This window comes from Cryptomeria japonica, chromosome 10 (genome assembly GCF_030272615.1).
Source record: "Cryptomeria japonica chromosome 10, Sugi_1.0, whole genome shotgun sequence".
Classification (NCBI taxonomy): domain Eukaryota; kingdom Viridiplantae; phylum Streptophyta; class Pinopsida; order Cupressales; family Cupressaceae; genus Cryptomeria; species Cryptomeria japonica.
In genome coordinates this window covers 398,006,008-398,029,545 of record NC_081414.1, presented here as the reverse complement: position 1 = coordinate 398,029,545, position 23,538 = coordinate 398,006,008, and the positions used below count along the sequence as shown (strand labels likewise).

At 34.8% G+C, this 23,538-nt stretch overlaps 1 protein-coding gene across 1 annotated transcript in view; it reads right to left on the bottom strand.

Moving 5' to 3' along the window:
* Positions 1-5,622, bottom strand: part of LOC131038547 (uncharacterized) — a 43,694-nt gene extending 38,072 nt beyond the window's left edge. Inside the window, exon 1 of the mRNA XM_057971013.2 lies at positions 4,834-5,622. Within this exon, the coding sequence (XP_057826996.1) occupies positions 4,834-5,309 (476 nt within the window). The 5' untranslated portion in view covers positions 5,310-5,622. The remainder of the gene's footprint in view (positions 1-4,833) is intronic.
* Between the last annotated feature and the right edge of the window lie 17,916 nt (positions 5,623-23,538).

Here is a 23,538-nt window from a genome sequence, read left to right as displayed (position 1 = left end):
TTCCTGAGATCTATGCCTTAATGTGAGTCTTTTCTGCTAATACTGCAGCAACAGTCACAGACAAAGATGTAATCAAACTTCAGTTTGGGGATGCTTCACAGATCTAACTGCACCTCATAAAATATCCAGATCGAAGCATTTATCAAAAGTCAGGGGCTATGGATGTAGATCACTAATGATAATCTATCCCAAGACGCCTTTGTCAATTTAAAGATCGAAGGGAGAAAGAATAGAGAAAAAAATCCACAGTATTCTCATTCTTGCAGTGGAAGATCGCCTATAGTACCATTACCTATAAGAAAGTAAAACTGCCAAATAATGGAAGAGGTTAAAGAATTGTTGGAACTAGCAACATTTCCAAATCAACCATCTAGAGACTCAATTGTGTACCCTTAAGCACACCTCTCATTTGAACTAGATACATGCTGACATACGATCTACCAAAGGTTAGGACAAGGACTCAGACTATGTAAACATGCTGCTCAATGATCTTTCTCCTGAACAATGAAAATTTTGTATACAATTATCATGTGTCTCCTTTTCATTGAGATCCCTATTGAGCATTTCTACCAGCAAGTGTTTTATTCAGCTCCAAGCTTCTTTACACAAGCTCTTGCAATCATTTCATCCAAGACTCATACAGTCAATTCTTTGGATCCAGATTCAGGACTCAAGGCTCCCGGAAAGGTCATTCTAAGAAGTAGCATCAAAAATTTAATATGGGAAGCATTTTCATGAGCAGAGAGATTGCCAACAGCAAAAATGGGAGTCAGAGGAGTATGCTAAGCAGACTGATGGAGAGAAGTTTCTAGTCAAAAATCACAAAGCCTTTCCTGTTGTGGCCCATTCCCAAGTTTCTGCAGACTGACTGCTTGACTCAGAAGTGGTTCAGAATACCATTAGCCACGATAGATTGCTCTCCAACTCTGCCTGGTATCAGGGTGAACATGTTTCGATAGGTGATAACTCGGTACTCACTGTTTATGGTCGTGGCAAACTCTCTATTGGCAATGCAAGCTTCGAGGAGGTATTCCATTTTCCCACCATACACTCAAATCTGCTATTTATATATTGCAACATGCCTACAAGTGAAAATGTTGAATTTTGGCAAGACAAATGGGTAGTAAAGGATATCAATGATAACTACAAGGTTGTGGTCTTCGGAAATTGTGATAAATCAAATCATATGTGTAAGCTAGGAGATGACAGTCCATTGTGCAAGAAATCAGAGTATGTGTCTACGGTAGCAAAGGCTAATGATATGAGTTATCTCTGGCATAATAGATCGGGACACACCAATTCTGAATTTATGTGACATATGAGTAACCATGATATGGTTTTAGGCCTCCCCTCCATCAGACTTCCTAGGTTGGATAAATCAAGGAGTCAAAAGCAATAGACTATTCAACCCTAGCATCTATTCTTATTGAGAGGAACGATTTATGAGAAGATCTGCAGGACATCAGAGTATGTAGCTATGGTGGCAACAACTGATGATACTATATCTCTCTAACATCACATGTTGGGGCACACCAATTTTGGATCTATGATACATATGAGCAGCCATGATATGGTTTGACGCCTCCCATCCATCAGACCTTCTAGTTGCATAAATTGAGGAGTTGAAAGCATACAAACTATTTGACCCTGACAAGAAGGGTATTCTTATTGATATGGATGTATTTTTGTGATGTCAGTCAAGTGTTCTCTGCTGAACTGTAAAATTTTCTGGACTCGAATGAGCATCCCTAGGGGACTATCCTTGCAGTTTATACTAGCAGAAAGAGTTCATCCATCACCCCTCCCAAGATTTGAATTCAATCTCTTCCTAAGAGTACTAGTATATCTCAACCTGTTTCAACTACAAAAGCTTTTAGTGATCGTCACGTTGTTTGAAAGGTCCTTCTATTTTATGCTTAGTCAGAGGAGAGAGGAGGCAATGGCCTCACATTCAGCAGAAGACTCCATCATTGTTTAATCCCTCACTATTGTTTGAAGTAAAACACCTGAGTGGTAAGCTGCTAACTTGGAGGATGTTGCTCCATGCTTGAGGATATTGGAGAGGTTGGTGGGATAACCCTATCAGTGACACATAGAACTCTCATAGCTCAGCTTTTGACTTCGTTTCTTATAATCAAAATTGAAAATAGTGACCATGCTCACTAGGAAGAAGCTATATAGCAAGAGTATGATCCTCACATGTGGAAGACGTATGGGAATTGGTTTTGCAGCCTCAAAAGGCCACCATTGTTAGTTGCAAACAAACATTAAGGCACACCTTCTGGCCAAGGGCTTCTCTCAAAAGGAATTGATTACAATGAGAATTTTTCTCTAGTTGCCAAATGGAAACTATACATCTCATTCTCTCTTTTGTTGCCTCTCTCGAGTGAAAGGCTCATCAGATGTATGTGAAGAGAGCTTTTCTTCATAGGGATCGTTCAAAGGAGATTTTTAGCGAGCAGCCACTAAGGTTTCAGAAATCAAGTGCTGTCCCTCTTGTGTGCAAACTCAAGTCTTTGTATGGCTCAAGCAAGTCCCCGGGGTATGGTATGAAAATATCCTAAGTTGAAGGGTTTGCTGGTCTGAGGACCCGGTACTGGTCCGGTTCGGTTCTGGTACCGGTCCTGGTCCGGTTCGCCTGTGGGTTCGGCCTGGGTTCGTGCCCAAGCGAGCTGGTTCGTCTGGGGCGAACCCAGACACTTGGGTGCCCAAAAACATTTTTTTTATTTTTTTTGCAACCAGCCACTTGAAATCTGATGGTACCTCAAAATCTTACAAATATGTCTCTGACTTGACTGATAGCATTAAATTTGTGGTGAGAATTGGATTGTGAAGGATGCATGCATAGCCATGTTCAAGTGCAAAGGACCCATTTTCAATTTACAAAACACACCCAGTTTGATCAAGGTGTTGAATACCACCAACATGCACCCTTATATAAAAACAACCTTATTGCTCCTTACCACAGGGTTTACAATTAAACTTGTATACCCTCAATCTTCCAAAAGTTTGTTTTTGCCTAACTATATACCAAAAAGTGACAGAGGAGACTCCAGAATGTTAAAAGAGTACCACCTAGGGCTTCAGAATATCCTCAAGATCCCAAACTGGAGCATTATTAATCAATGTGAATGGGCATTAGATCTACTGGTTTAATGATTAGAGAACAACATTGGGGTGAAGAACATTCAAATCAGAATGTTAGTGCCAAATGACCATAGAAAAGGCTTAACACAAGGCATAGGAGGTGTCAACACAAGTTAATCAACCAGAATACGGTTGGCAGGTACCAGTGGTTTCCTCTAAGAGCTCCAGTTTGCTAGGTCTTCCTCTAATATAAACATTATTAATTGCAGCTTAGAGCAGATATTTAATTGTTGAAACAATGATACTTGAACTAGATATTATTATTTTGATATTGAACTTGATGTATATGATGCTATGATGGTATGATCATGATGCTATGATTAAAAGTTTATGGTGGTTTTGTTGTTTATGTGATGCTATGTGACATTCTAATCTTAATTCATGCTTCTAGACTGCACACACACACACATAGTACTAACGAACCCAAACATATATATATATATATTACTAACGAACCCAAACGAACCCAAACCCCTTTTCAAAATTTTGCCGTACTGATTCTTCGAACCTGAACCGGCAACTTAGAAAAAAACCACAAAATAGCATCACCGCAAAAGGTTGTCTAATAAATGGGCTTTGATTTCACTGAAAGTTTGGGTTTATAATCCTGGACAGCATGCTACTGTGTTTAACTGCTTCCAAGACTGGCTCCTCGAACAGAACCGACCAAAATCAAAAGGGAGAGTGAGATGTGTCTGCTCCCACAAAATGCGTCGTATTGTCTGAAAAGGATAAAAAAGATAATAAACTAAGAAACTAAGGGATTGGGGAAACATTATGGCAGAATGCATTTGGCATGGGATTCCATTAAAGTCTGTCATATTCATAAGATCATGAAGCTAATTCAGGCAACTGAGAAACACGGGTTGAAATGATCTAACCATTATTTTCCAAGGCCAAGTAAGTTTTTGCATAGTCAACTCCAGTATAGAGACAATGATCTTGTCACCGTCCCTGCACCCACATCTCCTAGTAACTATATTTATATACATTATAGTTGTACCCTTATTCATTTCTCACATTCCCTGATTGGAATAGCATGCCCATCCCTGCCTCGGGACTTCATAATCTATAGCTGATTATGGTTTTCTTACATAATTTTCTCTCTACTTTACATCTCTCGGACATAAGACAATGCACTTGCAACTAGGCTTTCAACCATCAAGAAAGCGTAGAAGTAGAGACCAACCCATGAAATTCGCACGAAACCACAAAGATAAACAAATCCAGCCCTTCTCGTATGAATTGTCCTCTTCTCAGTTTCAGTTATTTCCAAATTTTAAACTAAAATATAAAAATGGATACAATTTGTTGAATCGGATGAGGTCAAATCATTAAAGCGTTGAAACCTTCAAAAACAGAACCTCGGTTCAATTCCCATAAACACGATAAAGTGATAAAATTGGGTAACATACAACATCCAACTTACAGGGTGCCATGGTTATCAACTATGGTGCGAAGTACAGGTGGCGTGAAATTTTTTTAATTAAATGATTGAAATTGAAAAAATCTCACATCCAACTTGAAGGTGAAATCTCCAAGAAAAAAAAATAGCGGTTGTAATAAGTAAGCCGAAGATTTTTAGAAGAGTGACAATTTAGCAAAATTATGAAAGGGGAAAAACAAATTGTTTTCTTTTTTTTTTTCTAAGTACAGAAAAAAGGCGAATTTTGATTAACAACTTACTCTAAATTTCGGCTGCTGGCCTTGCAAATGGTTCCAATGGTAGAGAAGATGATAGCAGGTAATAAGAGAAGTAGAAGATAAAACCACCAAGGCTTGCGGATGCTAGTGCAGTCAGGTTTAGTAGAAAGAAGATACAAGCGATACAGCCTCAAGTAGATAAGCGACATCCACAGACAACACCCCAGCGGAAGCTGCAGCCAAAATGTCCACAGGGAACACTGATTCAGTATTCCTCTTCGCGTGAAATGCAAATTTGTTACGAAATTCACAGCAATCCATACAATCCCGGCAACGGAGGTAGCCACAATGAAACCCACTCCTCCCAAGGCACGAAAATAATTCCTCTTCCGGTGGATAATTATAACCCCATTTGCTACAATTAAGGGGATTGTCAGTGCTATTGCAAACAAGAGCATTGCAAAGTCATATCCCGAGTCTGGCTTATCAGAGGGCGGTCCATGACCCTCGCTACCCATCTCAGATATAATAGAAAAGATTATACATAACTGCAACTGCGTCTGGAACTCTCTCTGCGTGATCGCACGATTTTTCAAATCTATATAGGCTATGCTTCTGCAATTTGCATTTGGTTCTTTCTTCCCCCTTCTCTGACATGGTCAAATACATTACTAAATAAATAAGCTCTCTTGCCAGCGCAAGCAGAAGTCGTACAGTTGACCGCAACACTCTACCGCGTTAAAAAAAATTGTTTCTTAGAAATTGTTCTAGCTTGAAGATCCTTTGAAACTTGCTTTGAGCTATTTTGTAAAGATTTTGAGATTAAGTCAATGCCTGCGAAATAAGTTTTTGATCTTCTCGTTTTAAAAAGATGCCAAAGTGATTTCATATTCTTCAACGGGGAAATGGTTATCCAGGATGTATCAATACATAAGTTATCTTTATGTATTATAATTTATCTATTGGTACATTTTAAAGGTTGGATAATAGTTTCATTTCAAGAAAATATTTTTTTGAGACATTTGTGGAATGTCAATGCTTCGGTTTGGTTTCACTCATAAATTGATTTGGGAAACATGCATTAGGAAAAAAATCTAGATTGGATGTTGATTGGAAAATTATTAGAATTTTATTTGGGATATTAGTAATGTTTATGTTTTATGGGTGAGAAGTTTTGGATTAAAAATTGTAATAAGTTAAGAGAATCTAAAAATATTTAATCACAAGTAACTTCAAAATTAAAATATTAGTCTTATATAAAAATAATCCTTGCATAAACAAGCAATTTCTCAATAGAAGCAACAAATTTGGTATGTTTGAACAAAACAAGTTGTAGATGAATAATTGTGGTATCAACATATATAGGAATGCCCAAGTACCAATTATAAGATTAAAAATTATGTGAGGGTTGTTACGAAAATACCATGTATGCATCTCTAGTATAGTGAGATTGACTAAACAAATAGGTTGATACAAGTGCAAACAAACTATGCCCATAAAGTGGGAATACCACATGAAGATTTGTTTCTCACATTAACCTTTAGAGGAAAGAAACACATATCTTAGATCTATGAAAAATTTAGTAGCATAATGATGTGTAAATTAAACACTTAGAAAGAAAAAATAAGAGAAGAATAGAAGAAGTATAGACAAGAGAGAAGAGACGTTGTTATACATGAAAAAAGCATCTCAAGGAAAAATAACCCCACCCTATAAAGCACCAAACCAATCTATTATTCAACAATAGAAATAGTTGCAATACACTTGCAAGCTCAAAGCCTTAAATGGAGATTGACATATTGTTCCTCTATAAGAATCCGACAACTTAACCCTATAATGAAAAATGATCAATGTCTTCGCCCTAGACCCTCAATTTTAGACTTGGGAGGCCTAAAAACCGACCAAAAGGCATTACTATACGCCCAAACAAGGTCTCAAAATTCCATGGTAAGAATTCTCATGACCCACGTATTATTTTGGACTCATTTTGTCTCTTAAAAGATGTTGTGACTGACTAATCAAAAAAAAAATGTTGTGACATGTCATAACATGCATCACAAATGGTTCAAGACTCTTAATCCATTTTGCAACTCATTATAATCATGTTCTTACACACATCATAGAATCTATCATAAATAACCACTACATCTTATAATGCCATAATGACATTAGATTCTTATTGGCAATTCAAGAACTAGAAATGGGACATAGTAGCAATCACCTTCAAGGAGAGAAAGACATAATGACACAAAGAAAGACAAGTCCCCACATAAGGTGAAGGTTATATGAATACTTGGCCTCACTATAATAAGAGGTGTGGAGAGATGCAGAACAATAGCATAATAGAGAAAAAGTACAAAGTACTATCATAAAAGATGTTGCCCAAGCACACGTGATGTGTATATCTATGCTTGAGGTAAAAATTATACATTGTGTGAATAATATAATATAAATATATGAGGAAAATTATTTTATGGTGTTAATGAATATGCAACATCATATAAATCTTTATGCTATCCATATCTTACTCATCTCACTACTCTAATTTCCTTCTTATTTCATCACACTAGGGTTAAGTTTTCTTACATAAATAATCTAAGCCTTGGACCTATATTTTAAGGACAACTGGAAAAAATAAAGAGTGGCCACCATTAATACATGCATGACTCATTAATTGTTTGCTTGCTTCTATATTTACTAGGGAAATTGCTAGGAATTACCTCATGTTTGTGGAGATTAAATGCAAAAGTAGTAGAATAGATAGAGGAGAATGTGGATGGTTTCCCTAATGATACCATTTATCAACATGTATCATTGTTTTACAAGTTTTAGAAGAAAATGTAAAAGTGAGATAGAGTTAGTTTAGGCATTGTACAAAGTTGGAAAATGATTTGGGTTTTAAGGGTGGCAAGGACTACACCCCACTTGGAATCAATGAAAATGAAAACTTTCTTAGTATCATCACTTCCATACAAGGTATTAGATGATTTACTACTAAGCATAGCTCAACTACTTCTCTTATATCTAAAAGATATAACCATGGATAAATGTGGAAACTAGAGAGAGTATATTGATAAAAAGACAAAGAAATATGCTAAGCAAAAATTTTATAAAAGAAAAAAGAATTGGCAAAAGAAAATAAAAGCCAGCAAGATCCCCTTCTCATAATTAAGGATATCTTAGAAAAATAAACTACAAAGTAAAATATTGCAGAACACCTATAGTGTTGATTTGAACAACTAGGAGTTGTTAATGGAAGCAACCAACCACCAAAGGATAAAATAATAAAAAATTAACTAGAAAGAGAGAAAAAGAGGAAATACACTAAGGCACAAATGGTTCAGATTGAGGATAGCTCAAGCAAGCTAAAACTCTCATAAAGGAATTTGTAGAAGCCCAATTAGAAATGAGTTCTTAAAAAGAGAAGGAAACAAGTGAGTGTATACATATAAAAATGGCTATGAGCGATTAAATAAATATTTTATATTTATTTAATAATTATTCTTCTATTAAATAGTTAATTTGAAAAGATTAATTTATTTAATTCACTTTCGTGTCTTTCTATTAATTAATTTAATTGAAATGTTTTATTAATTAATTCATCTATTATATTCCTCTAATTAATTAAATATCTAATATTTAATTATTTCCTCCAATCAATTAAATATCTAATATTTAATGGTTATTCTCCTATCCTATAGTCTCAAATATTAAATAATTTCTTAAATTATTTAATCTCTCTTATCCAACTCATCTTCCATCTCCACTTCATCTTTCCTTTGCCAACTCATCCATCATGTGGCTAAGGAAATTAATATTTCTTAAATATTAATTCATCATTTATCTCCAACCTCCAAACTTAATGAAATATTGTGTTCGTACACATATTTCATAACCTCCTTCTAAATTCTCTCCAACATCCCTACATCTTAAGAAGGACTTGAGTCCACTTGTCCTCTCATGCCTAAATTTTCTCCAACCATCCCTAGATTCCCTCAATCAGCAACCCAGTCAAGGTGAGATGAGTGACACTTGTCTTCTCCTTCCCCCTTTCTCTCAACCTTCACCTTTGCTCACAACCATCCAAATCTATAGATCTGACCATGACCATTGATCTGGGCCACATCATCTTATCCTCTCAAAGTCTATAAAATCAAGAGTTTTAGTTGAGAAAGAGTTAGACTTCAAGTGAATTTGCAAGCCAAATCATTTGTAAAACATGCATCTGTGAGTTTTAATCTTGAAGCAAATAGCAATTAGCATTTTAGCATAATCATGTAGTATTGCATACCATAGCATTTGTGAACTATCAGTTATCAGTCCATTCTTCATATGTCATCTTGGAAGCTATCAGTGTTTGTCTGAGAGCACACCATCTGCAACCAGGAACAGTGAAGTTAGGACACAATGAGACATAAATCATGAAGGTAATAATAGTATTTTTATTGTATTTCATGTAGTTTCATTGGTTGAGTTTGGATTTCCTATAGCATTTCCATTGGCATTTTGTGAAACTAACTTGTTGCAGGTAGTATTCTGAGGATGAAATTCAAGTCGACACATTTTGGCGCCCACCATGGGGCTCATGGACCTCGCATATACCTTTAAAAATATTGCAAAAGTAAAATTAATGCATTTGTAATGCAGATTCATGCATGTATGAATTCTGGCAGTGCTTTTGTTCAATAGGTTAGCGCATTTGCATCACAGTTAGTGCATTTGCATTACAGGTTAGCGTATTTGCATCACATGATAACGCATATGTCATGTAGGTTAGCATTTTTGTTTGAAAATTTGCGCATTTGCATCACAGGTTAGCACTTTTGTCCTCTAAGTTAGAGCATTTGTTAAAGAAGTCGTGTTTTTGAGTCCACAGAGTAGCGCTTTTGTAGTGCAGGTTAACGCTTTTGCCCTGAAGATTAGCGCTTTTGAGGTGAAAGATAGCACATTTGTTAGAATAGTGCTTTTGTTTGCAACTAACATGATTTTCTTGCAGGTCTGAATGTCCCAGAACTAAAAAAATTTCAAACTACTGACATGCATGTGCAGGATTGTGTTTAAGGCAAATTTTATGCATTTCCTCACCTAGTTAATTAAAAGCTCTATTTTGGAAAGTAATATATCATGTCTTGCTCATTTAGTTTAACTAAGGGGATAAATTGACAGCATGCAACTTGCATTTTGGGTAACTTCTCTAAAATAGTTGCATGTAGACTTTTAAAAAGGCTAAAATAAACACCATGCTTGTTGGAGCAACATCTCCAAATAGAGGATAGATCACATTGCTATGGAAAGTTAAAAAGAACACTTATATTTCGTGTCTCGAAAGTGGTAGGTATATGCTCTCCCCTTAATTGGGTGATCAAATAGCCAAACCCACTCTTTAATGCTTTCTTTACTTTCAAGCAATTAAATCCTTTAGAGGGCCTACCTTCCCGAGCTGCCTTGAGGGGGCCAGTGAGAGGGGAACGACCTAAAGTGGAAATGGGCTAATACCGAATCCTTCCAATCCACTTTAAATAAATTGTGTTTGTGACGAAAGTCCCAAACAACATGTGCTGATAAGTTCATACCGACACTATGTTTCCCCATAAACCCTATGGAGTGTAATCTCTATAGGCTGGGAACCTTCTGTATTTACAGAGATGAAAGTGTCGCATGTATGGCCACATGACTGGAAGCCTTTACTAAAAACCACTTGTACTAGTTGTCAAAATCCTTCTAGTTGTTGGCGCAGGAGGTCAGACCTCTGAAGCGGCTCACACACATGCGATTCTTAGTAGAGATATAAAGTTTGCCATGGGGAGTTTTCATGGAAAATAGTGCTTAGCTGCCCCGGAGAAGTGAGTGCTGAGGGTGGAGCCAGTGGGGTCAAGCATCTAAATATCCGCTTTGAATAGCGTAGCCTCGGGGGAAACCCCATGTGAGATTCAACAATTATTGCCTCAGCCTACCATAAGATTTGTACTTGCTTGTGCATTTTGTTTATTAAACATTGTGTCTTCTATGTCTGTAACATGTTCAAAATGGTCAAAAATTGAAGAAAATTATCATCTACGAGTGAGAAAAAATCCAACAAATTGCTGGAAAAATTGATCAAAAGGGTAGTACAAAGGCTTTCCAACATTTGAAACACTAGATCAAACTAAAGTGTCAAAACATCAGTATCAAAATACTTCTTGAGTAGATTTGCCTCTAAACCATCACGTATTTTCAAACTAGCTCAACAACTGGGTCACTAATCCAACAGGCTATTCCCGAAAGGTTTCTATAAACATAAACATTCAACAAGCTATTGATTCAAACATCTTTTAGTGCAAAAAATCAACATCATTGTCAAGTCTCTCATCAGGATAATCAAATCATATATCACGAAGCTTGATCAATTTAACCTATGTTCATAATCTTGGATATATATTTCCTATTTTGAACGTAGCTTATATCAAAATCAGAATTGTGCCAACATTGGAATCAAACAAACTTGTAAATTGTCAGATGCTTATATGACTTTTAAGTATCACCTCAAGAAAAGAAAACCCAGTTATAAAGCTACTCAGAAAAGAATAAGATTATTGTATATCAATCGCAAGATCTTATTAAAACGTAGGACATTCCTACACCATTTTCATCACTACTTACGTGGCTGCGGTATAGAGTTTGACGGAGAAATTTTGCAAAGACGTGTTTTTCAACAAAGAGACACTTTATCACAATGAACAAACAATAGCGGTAAAATCAACAAAGAATATCTTCCTAAACCAATAATCACCTATTGACTTTGTCCTTTGGAAATTTCAAAAAAATTGAAATAATCACATGCCAGTTTGGACTAGAGCTCAATACGAACAACTTAGAAAACAACAAAAATAAATGGAGGAAGAAGATAATCTTGTATTCCAAACTTTTGGGTATACCGTTGTTGACGAAGAAGCAGTCAATAGCACCATTAGAGACCTTGAGCAAGATTTCAAATTTGATAGGCTAATGGAAAAATTGTTGGCAAAACAAAAAGAGAAATATCTCTTGATGTTGGCAAAATCTGGAGCTAAATTACCACAAGAGACATAGAAAGCTTGAAACAAGATGTGGAGGAAAGTAACACCCAAAACATAGATGATCCAACTAACGGAGATGTGAATAAAGAAAGTCATGAAGAGACAAGAAAAGAAAGGGATGACACAAGAAAAGAGCATAGTGATAAAAGAACTTATGAAGAAATAAAGAGAAATTATATGGATAATCTGTTGTTAAACCTTACTCAACAAATGCAAACTCTGCAACAACAGATGCAAGATATGCAAAATGGAACAAGCTCCAAGAAGTATTCATTAGAAGATATATGCCCATATCCTTTCGATAAAAATTTGAATATGGTACCATTTCCACAACATTGTGAGATCCCTAAATATGACAAATACAATGGAAAATCCGATCCTCAGGATCACATTAGGGAGTTTTGTACTATGAGCATGGAATTTGCCCACGATGAAACTTACCTTATGTGTCTTTTTCCTAGGAGTTTAAATGGACAAACAATGGAGTGGTTTTCAAGATTACCATCCGAAATCAAATCTTTTGAAGAACTTGTGAATAGATTTATTTCACAATACTCCTACAATATAAGGAATGAGATAACAATGCTGGATTTATGCAATGTTAAACAAAAGAATGGTGAATCTTTAATGATCTTCGTACAATGATGGAAACACATGTTTAATAGGTATCCAAGGGATGTACCTGATCAAGAAAAAATGGACATATTCATTGATAATCTTATCAATGAAATGAGTTATCGACTAAGAATGCAATGTCCTCCCTCCTTTGCCAAGATGATTGAGAATGGTCTGAAAACAGAGAACGTGATGGTGAAGAAAGGAGAACTAAAACTTTACAATAACTCTTACAGCAATGACAAACCCAAGTTCTGGTCAAAGAATAGGAATGTCAGCAATGGAGGAAATGACGATAATAGTGCTACAAAACAACAACAACCAATTTTTAATCTATCAAATCAAATCCCAAGCAATAACAATCAAGAAAATAATAAAACCATGTCCTTCTTCTTCAATCCTCAGAGGAAATTCACAAACATTGGAGAACCATTGGAATCGGCTTTAAAAACTTTGCTTGCTAACAAATTGATTGTTTTACTAAAAGCAAGAAGTTATGAACCACCAATCAAGCCAAATTGGTGGAATGACAATCATTTTTGCAATTACCATCGGAATAAAGGACACCAAACAAATGATTGTCAAAGATTGAAACATCTTATCCAAGATCTAATCGATAATGGAACTATCACAGTGGATAGCCACAAGACAAATGAATCACACCTAGCTTTCAAAACTCCACTTCTGAATTATGACAAAGGTGAACCATCCCAATTAAAAGATGACAAAGGAAAAGCCAAAGTGAATTACACTTATACATATGATGATGTGGTAAATGTTATCATTGTTAAAGATAATCCATCTTCAGAGCCAATTAATGTTATTACGAGAAGCAAAGCAAAGGTTACCTTTCCAAGTATAACAAAAGACCCAACATCCACTTCACAACAATACAATTTAGAAGAGCAATTACAAAGAATACCCGCTCAAATATCAATTCTGGAACTTCTAAAAGTTTCGCCTATGAATAAGGAAATTTTGGAGAAAGCTTTAGTGAAAAACACAGTTTCAAAAGACTTGGATATATATCAGTTCCAAAACATGGTAGGACACCTTATAGCTCCTCATTGCTTATCATTTTCTAAAAAATGATGACGGATCCTTACAACATCCTCACAATGCTCCCTTACATGTTGAAGTCACCATTAATAAAACTCGTGTCAAACGCGTACTCATAGATGGTGGAGCCGGCTTAAACATTTGTTCATTAAGTTTGATAAAAGCTTTGGGATATTTAGAAAATGCAGTGGATCCGAAGAAAAAAATAATCAGTAAGGCTTATGATGAAGCAGAACGTTCTTCTAAAGGAACTGTTGTGTTACCAATCAAAATAGGACCTGTGGAAAGGAATACATTGTGTCAGGTTTTAGATTTGAACCTCTCTTACAACATTCTTCTAGGAAGACCATGGATTCACAATATGCAAGTAGTTCCTTCTACATATCATCAATGTGTAAAATTTCCTCATGAAGGACAAGAGATCACTATAATTGCAGATTCTAGTCAATATTGCAATAATTTGAAGCCAACACGAGATACAAGAGTTCCACATAACAGAGAATCAGTATATCCTACCAAAGAAATTCAAGAAAATTTATGGGAAACCTTTGAGAAAAATCTCAAATTAAATGATGAAGGAATGGGAAAATATTCTTTGCATAATTTTCCACTTTCCCCCAAGTCATATGGAAAGCCTACAAATATCCAATCAAAGACATCAGAAAGATCAAAAGATATGTTTAAAGGAACATTTGTTAGAACCAGAACTCTTGAAGCAGAAAATGAAGACACGGACATTCTTGGTTGGTTGTACAAGGATGAAAGTGAAACTATAGCAACAACAACAAAAGTTAATATTCTCACAAAACAATATGGCAAAGGTTATGAAATCATGCAAAAAATGGGATATGAAGGAAAAGGACCAATTGGTAAATGACATCAAGGTATTTAAGAACCAATTTGTCCCCACTCACAATCTAAAGAAGATATGACAGGACTGGGATATCTAAAGTCAAATCAAAAGCATCATAATTATCAACAATCAAAGTGGAGAAAGAAATCAGTCTCTAAAGAAGAAAATTGGCAAGAAAAGCTACATCAAGCAGCAGAAATAGTAACCAATAAACACAAGAAGTGAGAAGAACATGAAAAGCAAGAAGAGGAGATTACTATTGAAGGTAAAGAAGAATTTTGTCAACAAGTTCAATAAATACGTACAAATGCAAAATCTGAACAAGACATTCTAGAAGTAGTGAAAGGTAGAAATCAGGGAACTTTTTGCACCATACAACATTCTTGTATGGTATAGTGGGGTAGTTCTAAACCACAGTTCAGAGACAGATTCAAATGAGTATGAATGGGGTCCAGATGTCTTATCTAGTACGTCAAGTAAGGAAAACAATGAAGAACAAACAACTATTACAGAGGAAGACTTATTTAATACAAAACAAAAGATGGAGTTAGAAAGAAGACGAGAAGAACTCATAATTCAGAGAAAAGAGGCGTATGCAAAACAACAAAGGAAAGGGAATGACAAAGACAAAGAAGTAATGCCACAAGAAGTACAAACAGGGATAGATCAAACATCTAGAAATATAAGATTTTCATCAAATGAGGAACAAGATGTATCAAGATATAGCAAAACCATAGAAGAATTAAGAAATAGTCAAGTAGGATTGACTATTAGTCCAGAAGAAGTTGAGTTTGAAAGGAGACAAAATCTAGCAAACGAATCCTCTTTATCATGTACACAAGTATATCAACTCCAAAATGCAAATGAAGTCTTTAAAAATAATCAAGAAGAAAATTGCAGTATTAAAGACGTGTGTGTTGATATAATCCATTCGTTTAAGGGACAAACATCAGTTGAAGAACCATTTGAGTGTGAACCACAAAATACTAGTACTGATTTTGTTAGAACTAATTGGAAGACACTTGGGAGAGACAATTCTCAAAATCATTCAAGCTATGACATTACCTACTCTATGCCAAATTATGATCGTTATGTCATGAACTTTGAAGCACCTAATGATGACAGTGATTATGACTTACCCCTTCTTCATCTTGAACTAATTGATTGGGATAATTTAAAAAATCCTGAACTAAATGTCTTTTCCAATGATCATGACTTAGTCGTGTATCTTAATGCTATCGAACCCATCACACCTAAGATATCTTCCATTCCAGAATCAAGTAATGTTTCTCGTAATCAGGAGAATGCCAAACTTTCTAGTCACAAAATTGAAATAAAACAAGGAAAGAGACCTACTGTTGAAAACCATTTCATGGCAACACTAGATCAATCAAAAGGGAAAATAAAGGACGTATCTGAAGGTGAAAACCTCTTTGAGGTGCCAGAAGATGGAAAGTTTGACATTCTTCCTGCATATTTTTTAGGAGAGATCTGCTATCCTGATAGAACCAACAGAAGCAATAAACATTGGTACATCAAAGGCCCCTAAAATACTTCATTATGCTGCCTCATTATCAGATGAAGAGAGGAAAGAATACATGGAATTCTTTAAGCAATGACAAATAAATTTTGCCTGGTCCTATGCAGACATGCCAGGGCTTAATCCAGATCTTATCATGCATCGTCTTAATGTGGATTTAAAAGAAAAACCAGTTAAGCAAAAGATAAGAAAGATGCATCCACACATTGCTCTTCTTGTAGAAACTGAGCTGAAGAAACTATTAGATGTGGGTTTCAAGTATTGTACCAGTGTCAAAGCCAGATAAAAGCATAAGAGTCTATACAAATTTCAGAGATCTGAATAAAGCATGTCCAAAAGATGATTTCCCGTTACCAAACATTGATATAATTGTGGACTTATCAGCACGGCATGAGATGTTTTCATTAATGGATGGCTTCTTGGGATATAATCAAATAAGAATTGCACCTGAAGATCAAGAAAAGACAACTTTCACTTGTGCATGAGGAACATATTGCTGGAATGTTATGCCATTTGGGCTTAAGAATGCAGGAGCGACTTATCAAAGGGCTATGGTGACAATTTTCCATGACATGATGCATACATTTATGGAAGATTATGTAGATGATATACTTGCAAAATCTCATACAAGACAAGAACATTTAAATATCTTTAGCAAGATTTTTGACAGGCTGGAAAGATATTAGTTGAGATTAAATCCAAAGAAATGTGCATTTGGAGCGACCTCTGGAAAACTTCTTGGGTACATTATATCAGCTTGTGGAATTGAAGTAGATCCTAAAAAGTTCAAAGCCATCATGGAGATGGAGTCACCTAGGAACATAAGTCAATTGCAATCTTTACAAGGAAGATTGCAATCAATTAGGAGATTTGTCTCTTAGTTAGCAGATAGATGTCGTCCATTCACCCATCTTCTACATAAGAATATTCCATTCAAATGGGATCAAAGATGTGAAGAAGCTTTTATGCAAATCAAAGAATATCTCATGAATCCTCCAGTACTGGTATCACCAACCAAAGGGAAACCATTGTTGCTCAATATCTCAGCGACAAATGTATCATTAGGAGCTCTCCTAGCTCAACATGATGAAGAGGGAAAAGAAAGAGCAGTGTATTGTATCAGTAGAACACTTGTGGGCTATGAACTAAATTATTCCTCAATAGAGAAGACATGTCTAGCAGTTGTGTTTGCAACCCAGAAGCTGTGACATTATATGTTGATTCATTCAGTAAAACTAATAGCAAAGATAGACCCACTCAAATATTTGTTGAGCAAGTCAACCTTGACAGGAAGACTAGCCAAATGGGTTATGATACTGAGTAAATTTGATATAGAGTATGTTGATCGAAAAGTTATCAAGAGACAGGTCATTGTTGATCAGTTGGCTGAAGTACCTTTACAACACGACATGCCTTTGCACATTGAATTTCCTGATGCAGACATTCTGACAGTAAGTACAAACTTCTGGGAATTGTACTTTGATGGTTCCTATACACAATATGGATTAGGCGCAGGAATCTTTTTCATCACACCTTAGGGACACGCAATTTTGAAATCATATAGACTGTGATTTCCTTGCACCAATAATACTGCATAATAGGAAGCATTGGCTATTGGGCTCAAAATGGCCATTGAATGGAATGTCTAAGAATTACATGTCTATGGTGATTCACAACTTATCATCAACCAAATAAATGATAATTATCTAACTAAGGACGATAAACTCATGCCATATAAACAACTGGTAGAGGATTTTAAAGAACACTTTAAAGAAATATCATTCAACCAGATTCCAAGAAATGAGAATAAAGTAGAAGATGCAATGGGTACAATAGCATCTCTCTTGCAAAATAAGGAAAATGAACATCCTTACGAATTTCTCATGGAAGATATCTTAAACCCTACCATTCAATCTCAACATATCTACTGAATTTGTCATATATCAGGAACCACTCAATCCTTATATGGTCAAACTTATCAGTACTTAAAAGAGAATATCCTTCCTCTTGACCTATCCCGCAATCAAAAAAGGAATTTTATCCGTCAATCCTCTCACTCTACTATTATTGTTGATATCTTATATAGGCAAGGTTTAGATAATACCTTATTGAGATGTCTTGAACAAGAAGAATCTGAGAAATTTCTTAACGAAGTTCATGCAAGTATTTGTGGCACACACTCAAGTGGCTTAACACTGGCTAAGAAACTTCTTCGTATGGGTTACTATTGGCCTACTATGGAGAGCGATTCATTCACATATGCTAGGAAATGCAAACAATGTCAGATCCATGGGAATCTCATTCATGCACCAACACAAGAATTATATCATATGGCAAGATCATGGCCATTTTCTCAATGGGGCCTTGATTTGGTAGGAAAGATAAATCCCTCATCTTCTAATGGAAATAACTTTATTTTGAGTGTTGCTGAATATTTCACTAAATGGATTGAAGCAGTGCCTCTAACAACAGTGACAGGAAAACAAATATCATCATTCATTTTGAATTATATAATCTGTTGCTATGGAGTTCCTATGACCATTATCACTAATAATGGAAGACCATTCAAAAATCAAGATGTGAAGGAGCTATGCGAACAATTTCATATCCAACATAGGTTTTCTACTCCATATTATCCACAGGGAAATGGTCAAGTTGAGGCATCAAACACAACTTTCATGAAAATTTTAAAGAAAACAATCAATGAAGCTAGAAAAGATTGGCACATTCAGCTAAATCCTGCTCTGTGAGCATACCAAACCAGCATCCACACTCCAACAGGGGCAACTCCATATTGTTTGGTCTATGGATCAGAAGCCATATTACCTATAGAAGTAGAGATACCTTCTCTACAAGTATCCTTGCAAGGTCTTATACCAGAAGAAGAACAATGAGTCTCTCGATTCCAAGAACTTGAACTAATTCAGGAACGTCGCCAAAACGCAACAGATCATTTGAAAGTATATCAACAAAGAATGGCAAGAAGTTATAACCACAAAGTCAAGCCACACATTTTTCAAATTGGAGATATAGTTATAAGGGAGAATCCAAGAAATCAACAAGACCGAGAAAAGAAGGGAAATTTTGAACCAAATTGGTTAGGACCTTTTGTCATAGTAGCAGCATATGGATCAAGAGAATACAAGTTATCTACCCCTGAAGGTGAATGGTTTGATGAACCTATCAATTCTATTCATCTCAATAAATTCTATGCTTGAGATATAAAGTCCTGGAAAAAATCAATAAAAAGCATATAAAGTCCTGAAGAAATCAGTAAAAATCAGAAAAGCAAAAAATCCCTAAAAAGCATAAAACAAAAAAAAAAAGAAAAAAGAAAAAAAAAAGAGAATAGAGAGAAAAATGCAATAAATTTAGATGGTAAAAACTTGGTAAACAGGCACTATCTAAAAAGTGAGTTCCTCCATCTATGAGATCGCTTTGCACACCTATCCACTCCATCATATCACATCTATCACTTCCATCTATCTTAGCTTATCCATTCCATCTTTCACATCTATTGCTTTGAACCATTTCGTAGGAAATAAGCAGCTTACCAACAATTATCAATTTTTGACACTCTTGTCATAGTCACTATCTTAGATTTTATCAGAATCAATCAATCTGCATTTGTATCCCACCATGGTTTGGATCTTGATCAATTCATATATCCATAAAAAAGTTTTATTTCCACTGGGGGCAAAATCCTAATTCCTCTTGCTAAGGTGATCTTTTAAATCTTTGAAAATCCAAAACATTCGAAAAACTTAGAAAAACAAAAAACACCTAGGGTTTTGAAACAGATAACGAGCAACAAAGCAATGAAGATCATGACATTTCATCAACAACTGAATCATGAAACTTAGAAACTGAATAATCAATCAACAAGTAATAAAGGATTATCAAAGATCATTCATCAAGATGATTATATCAGTTAATGACCATAAGAACATGTGAATGAAATACAAGATTCAGTGTTTATATCTTGATTTTATTGCTAATCATGTACTCTATGCGACTCAAGGATGTCCATGACTAGAGAAGATATGATAGGGCATGATTATTTTCTTTGATTGATGTCTGTGGTTTATCGCTTATTAAGGTATGTACTTGTCTTAGGATATGATCGACAAAAGATCAAGGAGGATGTTCCAAGTCATGCATGAAAGGAGATAATCCTTGTCTGTTCTACAAGCAATACTCAATTCAACTTGACTCAATATATCAAGTTGCTTGTATTAACTTGCTATATCAAAATCCATGTAAGAAATACTCAGGTCATCTTGAATCTTTATGTCCAGTTTCTTGTATTTTCTTACAGTGTTTTAAAGCTCAATGATGAAATCAAGAACTGTTACAAGACAAGCATATGAAGAATGGCATTATAATTTTTAGTTAGATCATTTTAGATTAGTTCATTATTCATCTACATTATAAGCATTCATTGTCAGTTGCATTATGAGCATATCATTTCATTAAGAGATCAACAGTCATAAATAAAGATTGAGTATGCTTGGATAAACAAAAACAATTTGCATTTGATCATTGTAGGTGCATTCATCATTTTAATCATCATCCATTTCATTTAGTTGTGTTTTAATCATTGCATTAGTTTGTATTCAATTAAGTGCATTTCATTAATCATGTAGTGTATCATCATTATTATTTGCATTATCATTTCATTAAAGATCATTTAGTTGCATCTTTGCACTTAGATTCATAATCATTATATGCATAAACATTAAAGAAATCAATCATTCATTTGCATTCCCATATAGATCATTGCATTCATATCATTTGAGTTAGTAAATCATTTTTAGTTGCATCCAAGGTCATCAAAATAAAAAATCACAAACATTTCATCATTGCATCATCATATAAAACATCATCATAATGAAGAAAAAAAGATCATCACATCATCCATCTAATCATTGCATCCATATAATTAATGCATATAGATCATCATAAAATAGAGTAACATGCATAATAAAGATCATTATCATATAGAGTCCATATCTGCATATAGATCATCATAAAACAATAAAAAGTCCAAGTATACAATGATATTGGATCAATAATGTACAAGTGCCTCATCAATACAAATCAAGTCAAGAATCATGACTACCTCTCAAGCTTGTGGGTCTAACACCTGGATCACCTACAACACCTGCACCAACATCATCATCTAATGGAATCATTCTTCAATTTAATATCTTCGTCATTCATTCAACTATTATCTATCATGTCTTATACATGATGTATCTTTCCTGAAACCAGACATTTTGATAATGTATCATGTCTTCTACAGGATGTATCTTTCCTGAAACCAGACATTTTTATCATCTATCATGTCTTATACAGGATGTATCTTTCTTAAAACTAGACGTTTTGATCATTTTTTGTCTTATATGGGATGTGTACTTCCTGAAACTAGACTTGATCTCAATCCAATCAATCTTATCAATCTAATTCATCTGATCAATTTGTAATCTATTCACCCGTCTATCTTTCATATAACATTCTTCTTCTATCAAGAGATCATCCATGCCTTTAATGTACAAACGATCTCTCGAGGGGGCATCATCATCGAATCAATATCCAAAAATTAGTATCTGGGGCACACAATTAGGATTTTTTTATCTTCGCCAGGCGCACTATCGAGACTTGATTTAATCTTTGAAACAATGTTGTTTTGACATCATTTCAAAGAGGGGCAAAATGTATACACATAAAAATGGCTATGAGCAATTAATACATATTTTATATTTATTTAATAATTATTCTTCTATTAAATAGTTAATTTGAAAATATTAATTTATTTAATTCATTTCGTGTCTTTCTATTAATTAATTTAATTGAAATATTTTATTAATTAATTCATCTATTCTATTCCTCTAATTAATTAAATATCTAATATTTAATTATTTTCTCCAATCAATTAAATATCTAATATTTAATGGTTATTCTCCTATCCTATAGTCTCAAATATTAAATAATTTCTTAAATTATTTAATCCCTCTTATCCAACTCATCTTCCATCTCCACTTCATCTTTCCTTTGCCAACTCATCCATCATGTGGCTAAGGAAATTAATATTTCTTAAATATTAATTCATCATTTATCTCCAACCTCCAAACTTAATGAAATATTGTGTACGTACACATATTTCATAACCTCCTTCTAAATTCTCTCCAACATCCCTACATCTTAAGAAGGACTTGAGTCCACTTGTCCTCTCATGCCTAAATTTTCTCCAACCATCCCTAGATTCCCTCAGTTAGCAACCCAGTCAAGGTGAGATGAGTGACACTTATCTTCTCCTTCCCCCTTTCTCTCAACCTTCACCTTTGCTCACAACCATCCAAATCTATAGATCTGATCATGACCGTTGATCTGGGCCACATTATATTATCCTCTCAAAGTCTATAAAATCAAGAGTTTTAGTTGAGAAAGAGTTAGACTTCAAGTGAATTTGCAAGCCAAATCATTTGTAAAACTTATGCATCAGCGAGTTTTAATCTTGAACCAAATAGAAATTAGCATTTTAGCATAATCATTTTAGCATAATCATGTAGTATTGCATATCATAGCATTTGTGAACTATCAGTTATCAGTCCATTCTTCATATGCCATCTTGGAAGCTATTAGTGCTTGTCTGAGAGCACACCATCTGCAACCAGGAACAGTGGAGTTAGGACACAATGAGACATAAATCATGAAGGTAATAATAGTATTTTTATTTCATATATATTTCATGTAGTTTCATTGGTTGAGTTTGGATTTCCTGTAGCATTTCCATTGGTATTTTGTGAAACTAACTTGTTACAGGTAGTATTATGAGGATGAAATTCAAGTCGACACAGTGAGAAATAGAAAACACTAAATAAGTTGGTATAGTATGATGGACATTCAGAGGAGGGGAAGATGAGACCACAAAGACAAAATAATTACCATGAGAAATAAGGCAAAAAGCAATTGAAAAACTTTCTTTGTATACAATGAAGTTGTTAACAACATTGTCTACATTAGGAAATCACTTAGGGTGGCCCAAAATTACCATGTTGCCACCACAACTAACAAAGAGATAATTGTGCAGATGAAAGTTAAATTCATCACTACTGGCCCTTGCTCAAGAGTTTACTAGAAGAGATTTTCATATAAAATAGTAAAAATTCTACAAATGCACATTACTACATAAAGAGAAAATTTCAAGATAGAAATATCAACTAGCAATTGCACGTTGGCATGCAATAGGTACACCAAAGAGGTTGTGGAAGGTCAATTAGGGAAAAATTGGTCTCTTAGCTACATACATTTGAGTATTCCTTGAGCTCAATTGATAGGCCATTTAAAAAATAATGTTGTTTGTGCAACAAAGGTCTCCATGGAGAAGTGTCAGCTTCAAATCAATCAAGAATCCACTTAGAAGGATCCGAACTATCTCATTCCTCTTGTTCATTGATAATTTGCTATGCTTTTAATACACCTATATGTGATGTTAAATTAATATCTTTGAATAGTGGTTCAAAATGCATATGTGAATGGTTTTGTTTAAAAAATTATTGTTTTATTGAGCTATTCAATCATGTTTATACATGTTAGAACTAATGATGAGATTTTGGGCTAAC